The 13,720-nt window shown below is 49.9% G+C and overlaps 1 protein-coding gene across 3 annotated transcripts in view; it reads right to left on the reverse strand.

Annotated features, from left to right (window-relative positions):
• Window positions 1-13,720, reverse strand: part of MAF1 (MAF1 negative regulator of RNA polymerase III) — a 103,783-nt gene that overhangs the window by 11,134 nt on the left and 78,929 nt on the right. For 2 of the 3 annotated variants that reach the window (XM_088461982.1, XM_088461984.1), the window contains exon 6: window positions 12,311-12,406. The exons of the other annotated variant lie outside the window; for it this stretch is intronic. In XM_088461982.1, coding sequence (XP_088318108.1) covers window positions 12,311-12,406 — 96 coding nt within the window. The remainder of the gene's footprint in view (window positions 1-12,310; window positions 12,407-13,720) is intronic. 3 annotated transcript variants of the gene reach the window in all.

Consider the following 13,720-nt stretch of genomic DNA (forward strand, 5'->3'; position numbering starts at 1 on the left):
TACCTCAAAGGCCAAACAGCCACTCCAGCTCCACGGTGATCCGGTCAGATGGTGTGCGGGGCACACCAGTGGCACTAACCTGTGCCACAATCTGTCTCCGGCATGGAGGGGGCAGCTGCAGTATTCGCTGAATAAAGCTTAGTGATATTATCTCCAAAGGTCCCACTGCCCTTAATATATCTTCTAAGTAGCTGTGAGGATCCCGTTCTTAGATGTAGCTCTAGCTGGGCAGCCCGAATGCAGCCTTGTGTGCATATGACATTCATGGGATGGGGCCATACATCCACCAACATTCAGAGGATGGGGCCATACATCCACCAACATTCAGAGGATGGGGCCATACATCCACCAACATTCAGAGGATGGGGCCATACATCCACCAACATTCAGAGGATGGGGCCATACATCCACCAACATTCAGAGGATGGGGCCATACATCCACCAACATTCATAGGATGGGGCCATACATCCACCAACATTCATAGGATGGGGCCATACATCCAGCAACATTCATAGGATGGGGCCATACATCCAGCAACATTCATAGGATGGGGCCATACATCCAGCAACATTCATAGGATGGGGCCATACATCCAGCAACATTCATAGGATGGGGCCATACATCCACCAACATTCATAGGATGGGGCCATACATCCACCAACATTCATAGGATGGGGCCATACATCCACCAACATTCATGGGATGGGGCCATACATCCACCAACATTCATGGGATGGGGACATACATCCACCAACATTCATAGGATGGGGCCATACATCCACCAATATGTTGCCTAATGTCATTTTGAGGCAAACTGGAACGACATATCGTACACATCGCTTATGTGTGTGCTCAATGTATCGTTCCATCACGTTGTCCTATCGCTGGGTACACACACTGTACATAGCCATAGTCACCGTGCCTCTGTATGAGCACCCCCACCAATCTGCCGCTCATAGATGGTGGTCCCCAGGGGAGGGATATCTCCCATCATGGCCTGATAGTAGAGTGACTGGCAACCAGAGTGCAGTAGATAAGAGGGTTCACACACATGACACTGCCCATAAATAAACACACACACACGTGACACTGCCCATACAAGTGTACATGGACTACAGCAGGCAGTCTCCAACTATCTACATTATCATTCATTTATATGTAGCGCCATACAGGGAAATACAATCATTTTATATAGACCATAGAAATCATCCACCTGATCACTATAGGGTGCTCCAAGTATCCTACACAGTATCTTACAGCCCATGGAGATTTCCTTAGGATTCACTGTGGAATTGTTGCAGCTTTATTATCGGTGGCACAGTTCCCCTACAGCAAATAATAAGAGTTATGGTAGACTTACCTTTGTTAGCTCTTTTTCTTCCTGGTCCATAGGGTCCACAGGTACTACCTTGGGGTATGTGGTTGGAGTGATCCACGCACCAAACAGTCAAAGCTTCAACTCCCAGAATGTCCTGGTCCTCCTCCATATATACCCCGCCCCAGCCACAAACATTCAGTTTGTAAACAAGCCCAATGGCAGGAGAAAAAGTGGAGAAGGAAATACAACACATACTAGAAACACTCTCACAAAGATGAGGGAATCAGTGACAAGGAGGAACAGATCCCTTTACTGAGGCCAGGTGCGTCAGGGTGGGCTCACTGTGGACCCTATGGACCTCGAAGCAAAAGAGTTAACAAAGGTAAGTCTACCATAACTCTTATCTTCTGCTTCAGGTTCCATAGGGTCCACAGGAACTACCTTGGGTATGTCCTAAAGCTATTCCCTTTAGGGTGAGTACGCTCCTGAGAGAAGAATCCGCCGCCCAAAGGAAGCATCCTGGGAGGCAAAAGTATCAAATGCATAACATTTTATAAAAGTGTGGACAGAAGACCAAGTGGCCGCCTTGCACAACTGTTCCACAGAGGCACCATGTCTAACCGCCTATGATGGTCCCACAGACAGAGTCGAATGTGCTGTCACCGTGTTAGGAACAGGGAGCTCAGCCTGTGTATAAACCTGAGATATAGTCACACGCAGCTACCGAGCCAGAGTCTGCTTGTTAGCTGGCCAGCCTCTTGCTTGTGAAAACCATATAAAACAAAAAGCGCATCTGATTTCCTGATGTAGTTGGTACGATCCCTGTAGATACGAAGGGCTTGAACCATATCCAAGGAAGCTTCACCTACAGAAAGGTCTGAAGGCTGAAAGGCCGGAACTACAATTTCTTCATTCATATGAAAACAGGATACCACCTTCAGAAGGTAACCCACCCGTGTACGGAGGACAGCTCTATTCTGGTGAAAAATCAAACATGGGGAGCGACACGAAAGCGCTGCCAAATCAGAAACACTGCAAGCTGAGTAGATAGCAAGGAGAAAAAGTGTCTTCTCTGTCAACCGTTTGAGGTACACTGGGCCTGATTCAGACCCGCTCGCGAGCGCTATGCACTCGCAAGCGGGTCGATGGTGGCCCAGTGCGCATGCACACGATGGAGCAGGTTCTGTCGTGCGCATGCGTGAAACACGGATAGCAACGGGCAATCCGTCGCTCCGGGTCTCATACCAAAGGGGGCATGCTGTCGATGTTGAGTGACAGCACGCCCCCTTTGGTGGGCGGGCCGGGGGAGTGGCTGCCCAGGCGAAGGCGTTCCTATGGGAACGCCTACCATCTGGGGCCAGCCCCACTGACATACCAAGTGATGTCAGTGGGAGTGCTTTCGGAAAGCACTCTGGGGCTTGCGGCAACGAGACCCTACCACAAGGGTCTCATCGCAAGCTCAATGGTCGCGATGGTCTTGACCATCGCGACCATCTTCCTGGCCGCTCATTATAGCTGTGGGTGGTCACCCACAGCTATGCGAGCGTACAGGAGGCCGCTCTAAAAAAACCAGAGGGCTGGCCCTGATTCACAGCGAGCGCTCTGTCAGAGCGCCCGGCTCTGAATCAGGCCCACTGTGTCCAAGGGCTCAAAGGGAGGAGCCTGCAGCGCCCTGAGAACCATGGATAAAACCCACGATGCCACCGAAGGAACAAACAGTGGTTGAAGGTGGGGAACACCCTGCAAAAAATTAGAGTTATTGTAGACTTGCCTAGATAACTCCTTTTCTTCGAGGTCCATAGGGTCCACAGGGATACCTCAGTCTCTGCCTGGCTACCTTGAGAGTTCAGGTTTCGGCTTTGTCAGTTTGGTTCCAGCGCAGAATTGCTCCCCTGCTGGATATTAGAACATTTCTTCCTCGGGGTCCATAGGGATCCACAGGGATACCATTGGGATATTATGGTTGTAAGACCAGGCACCAAACAGTTAAAGCTTCAGCTCCCAGGATGCCTTGGGTCCCCCTCCATATATACCCCACCCCTAACCAAGGGACTTCAGTTTAGTTAATAATCCTCAAAGCAGGAGAAGGAAAGAGGAGAAGGAAGAACAATCATACACCAGATACACTCTTAGGCAAAATGAGAAAATCTGTGACCGAAAGAAAAATCAGGGTGGGTGCCCTGTGGACCTAGGAGAAAAGGAGTTATCTAGGCAAGTCTACCTTAAGTTTAATGTTCTTCCTCTGGGTCCATAGAGATCCACAGGGATACCATGGGGATGTCCTAAAGCAGTTCCCCTAGGGTGGGGGATGCTCCTGAGCAGAAAGGAGAACTCATTGCCCAAAGGAAGCAACCCGAGAGGCAAAAGTATCAAAGGCATAGAACCTAAGAAAAGTGTGGACAGTAGACCACGTGGTTGCCTTGTACAATTGTTTAGCAGAGGCACCATGACTAAATGCCCACGATGGCCCTACAGACCGCGTAGAATGTGCTGTCACCGTGCTTGGGAGAGGGAGATCAGCCTGTGTGTACACCTGAGAGAGAGTCATATGTAACCATCAAGCCAAGGTCTGCTTACTAGTTGGCCATCCTTGTTTGCGAAAACCATATAATACAAAAAGAGCATCTGATTTTCTAACAGAATTTGTACTCTCCACATAGATACGGAGAGCAGGAACTACATCCAGGGAGGCTTCACCTACAGAAAGGTCTGGAGCTTGAAAAGCTGGAACCACAATTTCTTCATTCACATGAAACCGGGACACTACCTTAGGAAGGTAACCCTCCCTTGTACGAAGAACAGCTTTATCCTAGAGAAAAATTAAAAATGGGGAGCGACAAGATAGCGCTGCCAAAATCAGAGACTCTGCGAGCAGAAGAGATAGCTAGAAGAAAAAGTGTCTTCGCTGTTCACCACTTAAATCCACAGAGCCCAAAGGTTCAAATGGGGGAGCTTGTAGCCCCTTAAGAACCAAACACAAATCCCACGGTGTTACCAGTGGAGCGAAAGGAGGCTGAACTCGCAGAACTCCTTGGAAAAAAATTCTAACATCTGGTAATAAGGCAATCTTCTTCTGGAAGCAGACTGACTGTGCAGAAACATGCACTCACAAAGTTGCCAGGCAGAGACCTTTATCTAATCCTGCCTGAAGAAAAGCCAGTATCCTGGAAATCCTGAATATTTTAGGATCAAATTTTCTATTGGAACACCACTGACCAAAAGGAATACCAAACCCTGTAATAGATGCAGGCAGAGGCAGGCTTCCGTGCCCTAAGCATCGTTTGGATTACAGAACTGGAAAAACCTTTTGCTCTTAGAATGAAAGATTCAAGAGCCACGCCGTCAAATCCAGATGAGGTAAGTCCGGATGTCGGTAAGGACCATGCGTTAGCAGATCCTGCCATAGAGGAAGAGGATAAGGACTGTCTATGGACAGATTCTCTATGTCGGTGAACCAATGACGTCTGGTTCAAGCCGGAGCCACCAGTATTACCGTTCCGCATTTCTGCTTGAATTGTCTGTGAACTCTTGGGAGTAGAGAAATCGGAGGAAATCGATACGCCAGCTTGAAGTCCCATCTTACTGTGAGTGCTTCCACAGATGCTGCTGATGGGTCTCTGGACCTGGACCCGTACTTGGGGACCTTGTGGTTGTGGTGTGATGCCATGAGATCTATCTCCGGTACACCCAGTTTGTTTACCAGGAGCTGAAACACTCCCGGATGGAGAGACCACTCGTGTATGTCCTGGCAACTTAGGAAGTCTGCTTCCCAATTTAGCACTCCCGGTATGAATATTGCCGAGATGGCAAGAAGAAGACGTTCTCCCCAATTCAGAACCTGTGTCACTTATTTCATGGCTGTATAACTTCTTGTGCCTCCCTGATGGTTGAGGTAGGCCACTGTAGTCGCATTATCGGACTTGATCTGGACCGGCTTGCCCTGGAGCAGATCCTGTGCCATGATCAGTGCTCTGTATACTGCTTGCAGTTCCAGAATGTCTATTGGCAGATGACTTTCTTGATTTGCCCATTTTCCCTGAAGGGTGTGATGACCTTTTAGCAGGCTGGCGTCCGTGGTGACAAGCACCCAATTTGGAATCCAGAATGGGCGCCCTTTGTTTAGATGGTAATTTTTCAGCCACCACAGGAGGGAGTGACGAACCTCTGGAGTGAGAAGGATCCTCTGAGACCTTATAAGATGATGCTATCCGCTCCACCTGGAGAGAATCTTTGTAGAGGCCTGGAATGTAACTGGGGATATTCCACCATGTTGAATGTGGATACCATGGACTCCATGACCTGCATTGCTGAGTGAATCGATACCCTCTGATTGCAGAGCAATTTGCGAACCCGCAATTGTAGAGCTGAAAACTTGTCCACTGGTAGAAAGATCCTTTGTGCCAGGGAATCCAGTAGCACCCCTTGTTAGCTAAGGGAACCAGGATTATCACCTCTGAATTTAGCAAGGTATGAATGGCCTTCATAGGATCTGATGGGGGAATTGTGCAAACAACCTTGTGGTAAGTAACCTTTTAGGAAGGTGACACCTAACAAACCCCAGTAGGGAGGGGGATTTCCAATCTGATGCACTCTCCCTGTGGGAGAGGGTAAAAAGACACTAGTCTTTTTGGAATTTGGAACAGTTTACCTTCGAGTGTTCCACGCTTCCCCCATAAGCTCAGTGAGCTCTTCAGATTGAGGGAATCCAGCCTAATTCACCTTCTGGTGTCTAAAGGTTTATTAGGCTTTAGGAGCCGGTACTTCATCTTCTATAATGAGGATTGAATTAACCGCCCCTATTAAAAAGGAACATCCACTGATGAATGATGCTCATGTGTGGTCGGTGGAGGCCTACCACACGATTAAAATGGCTGCCAAGGCATTGAAGGGATTAACCCTCATGCCGTTGCACCATTTTTAAAAGGACCTTTAGGCTGAGTGTGCCATGTACTGCGAATGTATAAGTAATGTGTTTGCACAGAACATTGAATATAACATGTTCAAAGTTGTGGATATGTACTATAAAATGTACAGCCTATGCACTTATAAAGGAATGTATAATATATTTGGTTTTAGACAGCTGTAACATTTAGAAGCAAATGGCTTTTTAGACATTCTCACCTCTTAGCGATATGTTACTTATCCTGATGTAGTGGCCAAACCCTTCGTTTAGCACTTTCATTGAAAAAGTCAATGCAGAGGTCTCTGGTGTCTCTATGTACAATACCCAGCAAGTTTGGGAAAAACAATTTATTTGTGTTTAAAGGAGCGTCTAATGTGTGTAAGAACTAAGACTCAGAAAGCCCAAACTGGTTTAGTCATAGACATGTGAAAAGACGAATGTAATAGAAATTTGCATTATACTTACCTTTTCAGAAACAGTATATGCTAACTCAGTTGTGCTTAGGAACACAAATGTTTTTGGGTGGTATTGAGGAAATTGATTTAATTTCTGTGAAATATAAGATGTGTTTATTTATGTTTTGTGAGAAACAGGAGCATGATTGGCCAAGAGGAACCCAAGGCAGACTTACCCCCTGTGGTAATGTGTAGTGGAGTGGCATAAAAGAGGGCTTCGTGTCGGGTAAAATTGTACAACCCTGCACATTCATGGAGGAGAAGAACTGCTGATTGGTAAGATTTCTGTATGCGTTGTACCCCTTCATCCGGAAGGACGGGTCTTTTTTAGACCATTGAGCAATAAACATCTTGCCTTTATTACAATTGTATCTCAATCCTGCAACCAACCGAATTGCGCCAAACGCTATTCCGTTCTCCTACTGTTCTGGGTTGAGCCGAGCTCTCCGAAACTCAAGCCACCTGCCAGCTACCGTGCAGAGCTTGGTCCATTGCGAGGGATCTGTGGGAACAGCCGACACCAAACAGGAGGTGTTGCCGTAGCTAGTCGACGCATACGCAGCAGAGCGGTTCCAGGCACCGGCGGTAGGAGCCTGAGTGTAGTGTACCTAAGAAGCGGTTACAAACACTCAGAATGTGGTGAGAGCAACAAGTCCCGACCCCTCTCGCAGTAGTTAGGTTTCTCAGCATTCTCAAGCATGGCAGGGATCCCAACGTCCCAGGGGGACAAGAATGGATACCCTAGCGGATCGGCTAGCGGAATTGGGAGAAAGGGCAACGGAGCAGGAACGTATGCTAATCATTCAGATGTGGCATGACGAGCGGGCACCGTTGCAGACTGCTGTACCGGGATCAGATCATATACAGTTTTCAGATTGTGATGGGGACATTGATGGACATTTGCAAGAATTCGAAAGGACTTGTAAACTACACAATTTACACAAGCAGGAGTGGGTCAGACACCTAGTGCCCACACTGCATGGAGGGGCCCTGGAGGCATATCGAGGAGTGGCCACCGAGGACTGCGGTGACTATGACAAAGTCACAAGGGCCCTCCTCCTGCGATACTTTGTCACTCCTGAGTCCTACAGCTGTGGGAAAATCAGATATCTGAGGATGAACTGTCCCACACCTCGAGCACCAGACTCGTGCCCCAATTCCAAGTGATGGAGCCCAGCTTGCTTGTCTATCCCGAGGAGGTGAGCAAAAAGAGACTGTTCCTACTCTAGTCAGTCCAATGGAGTGTGGCGAGAATCAGGTGGACTCTTCGGAGAGGGTCACGTGCATGGCCAAGGGGCCACCCCAAAATATGTGGCAGCACCTGCAGACGGTCCAAATGGGGCCCCTGCAGGGACAAGGATTAAGAGACTTTGGGGCCTCAATCACTGTTGTGAGCCCCTACCTTATTGATCCTGCTGCAGGTCCCACTGCCAAAGTGACCGTGGCAGGCGGAATGGAGCGAGAGGTACCTGTGGCGAGATTCTACCTGGACTGGGGAGCTGGCTCTGAGTTGAGGGATGTTGCCATCATGGATGGCCTTCCAACTGATGTGGTCCTGGGGAATGATCTTGGTGGTGGAATCGTTACCAGGTTTGCTGACGCCATCGCCCGGAGTCAAGTTTACGGATCAGTGTCTACATCAACTACACCAGAACAATCCAGCCCAGAGGAAAATACCACAGCGGCTAGACAACTGTCAGTGCAGCATACCACAGCATCAACCAGCCCAGAGGAAAAGATTACAGCAGCTAGATCAGCACATCTACCCAGCATGCCTTTTGCCTCTGGTATGCCTACGTCCCCTAGCAACGCAGAGGATGTTGGTTCCGGCTCGTTGGATCCTGTGAGGGTGCCCAGTGATGCTCCTGTCCCTAGTGGTTTGCCAACTCCGGCGGTGAGTATGACCACACTGACTTCCCTTTGACTGACCTCAACCAGACTGACCCTAGCGATCCCAACCCATACCCCCCTGTAGAATGTCCCCACTTAGAAGGAACTGAGGACCACAGGCAGGAGTTCAGGGAAGCTCAGCTTGCTGACCCATCTTTGGAAGGCATATCGTGCCAAGCTGGCAGTCGCCTTTCAGGGATGATGGCAGTGAGTGTGACCTGGCGGGAAGGGTTAAGATACAGGGTAGCCAGGAAGGTAGAAGGAGATAGGGAGCAAGGTCCCCTGCTTGTGCCAAGTAGATCGGGGAAGACACGCAGCCTAACCGTGGTGGATGTCACACGGGGTTCAGAGGCTGGTGATCAGCCCGCCATCACTATGGAACAGGTAGTGGACAAGGTGGTGAGAGAAGGCCTAGGTGACAGGGTAGGTTCCCCTAGTCATAGGTCATTGGAGGAGGATGGTAGGGGAGGTCTGTCAGGTAGTACAGACAGATGCCAGGTGGAGATGACCGAGGTGCAGTGCCCAGGGTATAGAGTGGGGGGAGACAGTGGTAAGCCCAGACCAATTGCCCACAACCCCAAGACAGGTACTGACCTTAGAAACTGAAAGGCCCTACAGACGAGTTGTCCCTGACTTTAGTGCTGTAGTGACACCCCTTACAGAGTTGACCAGGGAGGGACATCCCAAGTCAGTGGACTAGATACCCGCTTGTGAGTTGGCATTCCAGTCATTGAAGGAGGCTCCGGTACCAGCTCCAGTGCAGATGGCGCAATTACAGGACCAGGACATTGTGGTACGAACTAATGCGTCATTGCACAGACTGGGAGCAGTATGGAGCCAGGAGGAGCCATATGGGCAGGAGCACCCTTTGGCTTGTTTGAGCAGGATACTGCTACGGTGGGAGGTGGGGTATGCCACAATTGGAACACAGTGGTTGGCAAGTGTTTGGGCATTGGACCACCTTCAGCACTGTGTGTGCGACTGGTCCCCCAAAAGGGAAACTGACAGACTGTTGTGGTGGAGCCTTGGACTTCAGTGTGACTATTTTGACATTGTCTGCCGACAAGGCTAGGCCCACTGCAATATGGTTGAACTGTCTAGACCAGAGGCAAAGCCCCCCGGGTAGCGTCCTTTCACCCCAAAAGACTGCGGGACCATAAGCCAAATCGTTGGGACATGGCCCTCATGGATGAGAGGGAGAAATGTGGCCGGAGGCCGACCACACATGATTAAAATGGCTGCCAAGGCATTGAAGGGATTACTCCCGATCACACTCCTCCTCTCAGAGATAGGCCCAGAGGGAGAAACCTGTGTATCCTCTGCCTCCTCAAATGATATATCAGAATCTGAAAGGAGGGTGGACTGAGAGGATGGTGCTGTCCATCTATATGCTTAGACGGCTGATGCCTTATTCGCCTGTAACATCTGCAGATCGGTAGATGCTAAAAGCCAGATTCTAAACCGAGTGGACATAACCCCCCATCCAGGATGTATGGGAAGAGGAAGCCTAGCAGGCTATAACCAGTGTGGGAGCTGATCCACTAACTGCGTCATAACCTGAGACCAGGAGGACATTCAAGGTGAGGTAGGAGACGTCGCACTGCATGCTTCTCGTTAGGACGCTCAGCACTGCTGACCCAGTAAAATAGAATAAAATGAAAGTTTGGGACTGGCTGAGCACCGTCTGAATCCTGCTGAGCACCAAACAAAAAACTGAATGTCTGGAGGAGGACCAGGGCATTCTGGGAGCTGAAGCTTTGACGGTTTGGTGCCTGGATCTCTCCAACCACATACCCTAAGTAGATCCTGTGGACCCTATGGACCCGGAGAAGAAATAATTGTTACTCTACCACCATATGTACCGCTTAGATTGTTGTTTTTGAGGGGTGGACTGTGAGCAATCCTGCAGACCTGTCCTGCGCATGTGCAGACTGCTTACACTAACACCATCTGGTTTGCGTAAATCTCTAAATCAGGCCCTGTATCAAGTGTCCCCCACAACAGCAATAGAGGGGTAAGCAGCAACCGCATCTTATCAGGACTCAGAGGGATGACAGGCTGAGGTGTAGAATGGAAGAGACCAACAAGGATCTAAGGGGCTGATTCAGAGCCATCAGCAGCCAAAGTGTGCAAAACCCGTGATCACTAGCAAGACATTAGCACGCCCACTAAGTCTTGCTGCGCGATCGCGGTACGCGATATGTATTGCTGTGCGATCGCGGTATGCATTGCTGTGCGATCGCGGTATGTATTGCTGTGCGATCGCGGTATGCGGTATGTATTGCTGTGCGATCGCGGTATGTATTGCTGTGCGATCGCGGTATGTATTGCTGTGCGATCGCGGTATGCGGTATGTATTGCTGTGCGATCGCGGTATGCGGTATGTATTGCTGTGCGATCGCGGTATGCGGTATGTATTGCTGTGCGATCGCGGTATGCATTGCTGTGCGATCGCGGTATGCACTGCTGTGCGATCGCGGTATGCACTGCTGTGCGATCGCGGTACGCGGTATGTATTGCGGTATGTACTGCTGTGCGATCGCGGTACGCGGTATGTATTGCTGTGCGATCGCGGTATGCGGTATGTATTGCTGTGCGATCGCGGTATGCGGTATGTATTGCTGTGCGATCGCGGTATGCGGTATGTATTGCTGTGCGATCGCGGTATGTATTGCTGTGCGATCGCGGTATGCGGTATGTATTGCTGTGCGATCGCGGTATGCGGTATGTATTGCTGTGCGATCGCGGTATGTATTGCTGTGCGATTGCGGTATGTATTGCTGTGCGATTGCGGTATGTATTGCTGTGCGATTGCGGTATGTATTGCTGTGCGATCGCGGTAGGCGGTATGTATTGCTGTGTGATCGCGGTAGGCGGTATGTATTGCTGTGCGATCGTGGTATGTATTGCTGTGCGATCGCGGTATGTATTGCTGTGCGATCGCGGTATGTATTGCTGTGCGATCGCGGTATGTATTGCTGTGCGATCGCGGTATGCGGTATGTATTGCTGTGCGATCGCGGTATGCGGTATGTATTGCTGTGCGATCGCGGTATGCGGTATGTACTGCTGTGCGATCGCGGTACGCGGTATGTACTGCTGTGCGATCGCAGTATGCGGTATGTATTGCTGTGCGATCGCAGTATGCGGTATGTATTGCTGTGCGATCGCGGTATGCGGTATGTATTTAGACGCCCACCAGCCTGACACAAGACGCCCACTTTCCCTTAGTAACATACGTCATCTCCAGGAGGCGTATGCAACAATCGGTAACATCGAACCCATACGCAGCACTTGTGGCTGACCATACCCTACCGCAAGCACTGCTAGTGCTGCTGTGTAATTCAGCCATGTGACGTGCACGCTGAAGATGCGTCTTAATTATCCCTGAAACGGCGTTGACGCACAGACACGCCTGCGTTCACACCACCACACCCCCGTTACCATTGACAACCCCGTCACCACCCACAAACGGCACTTCCTGTCACTCATGCTTGCGGTGCGTCTGTGTACAGGCTGCGAATGCTTCCCGATCGCATGAACTAGTTGGCGTACGCGCCCTTAGTCTTGTACGCATGCGCGGTATGCAAACATCGGCAGGCTACGTGAGAACGGGTCTGAATCAGGCCCTAAGTGTTAAGGGACTGACCAAGGTTACATGGAGCACTCATAGGGTGACCTCAGAGTACATAAGAGGCACATGACCAGCAAATATCTGTCGTCATTGACATCGTGTGATCTTACCTGTCCCCTCCAATGTGACTGAGTTCATCTTCCATTTCCTCCTCAAGATACATATCCAGTTCAGAACCTACATCAGCACGTTTATAGGTATATCCGCTGAAATGTGAACAAATTCACATCAGAAAATGTCCATGAGAAAGAGACCTAGGGGAAGTATCAAGCCCGTCTCTGATCTATCTGATGGAGAAGGGAGAGAGCGTGAGACCAGGCAGAGAAAGGGGTCAGAGGGAAAACTAGGTGGGGCAAAGTAAGAATGGGAGGACGGGGATAAAGAGAGCGAGGTGGCGAGAGGTGGGGCTCGCGATGGCGAGCGAGAGAGAGAGACGGCGAGCGAGAGAGAGACGGCGAGCGAGCGAGAGAGACGGCGAGCGAGCGAGAGAGACGGCGAGCGAGCGAGAGAGACGGCGAGCGAGCGAGAGAGAGAGACGGCGAGCGAGAGAGAGAGAGAGATGGCGAGAGAGAGAGAGATGGCGAGAGAGAGATGGCGAGAGAGAGATGGCGAGAGAGAGAGAGATGGCGAGAGAGAGAGAGAGAGAGGAAGAAGAGTTATGGTAGACTTACCTTTGTTAACTCTTTCTTTGAGGTCCACAGGGATACCATGGGGAAATGTGGTTGGGGTGATCCAGGCACCAAACAGTTAAGCTTTCAGCTCCTAGGATGTCTCGGGTCCTCCTCCACATATACCCCGCCCCTGGCACCAGGCATTCAGTTTTGTAAACAAAACAAGGCAGGAGAAGGAAAGAGGACAAGGAAGGACAATGTACACCAGAAACGCTCTCAGAAGATGAATGAAGCCAGGTGCGTCACGGTGGGTGCCAGGTGGACCCTATAGAACTCGAAGAAAAAGTTAACAAAAAGGTAGGTCTACCATAACTCTTATTTTCTTCTTCAGGGTCCATAGGGGGTCCTAAGAGATACCATGGGGATGTCCTAAAGCAGTTCCCTTAAGGGTGGGGACGCTCCTGGCAGAAAGGCAAAGGTGTCAAAGGCGTAGAACCTAAAAAAAAAAAAAAAAATGTTTGGAGAGAAGACCACGTGGCCACCTTGCACAATTGTTCAGCAGATGCACCACGTCGAACCGCCCATGATGGTCCCACAGACTGAGTAGAATGTGCTGTCGCCGTGTTTGGAACAGGGAGATCAGCCTGCGTATAAGCCCGAGAGATAGTCATGTGCAGCCATCGAGCCAGAGTGTGTGTGAAAACACCACAACACAAAAAGAGCATCTGATTTTCTAAGAGAGTTTGTACGATCCACATAGATACGGAGAGCACGAACCACATCCAGGGAGGCGTCACCAGCAGAAAGGTCTGAAGACTGGAAGGCTGGAACCACAATCTCTTCATTCACATGAAAACGGGATAATACCTTAGGAATGTAACCCGCCTGTGCATGGAGGACAGCTCTATC

This window comes from Taudactylus pleione, unplaced genomic scaffold (assembly GCF_031769625.1).
Source record: "Taudactylus pleione unplaced genomic scaffold, aTauple2 ptg001135l, whole genome shotgun sequence".
Taxonomy (NCBI): Eukaryota; Metazoa; Chordata; class Amphibia; order Anura; family Myobatrachidae; genus Taudactylus; species Taudactylus pleione.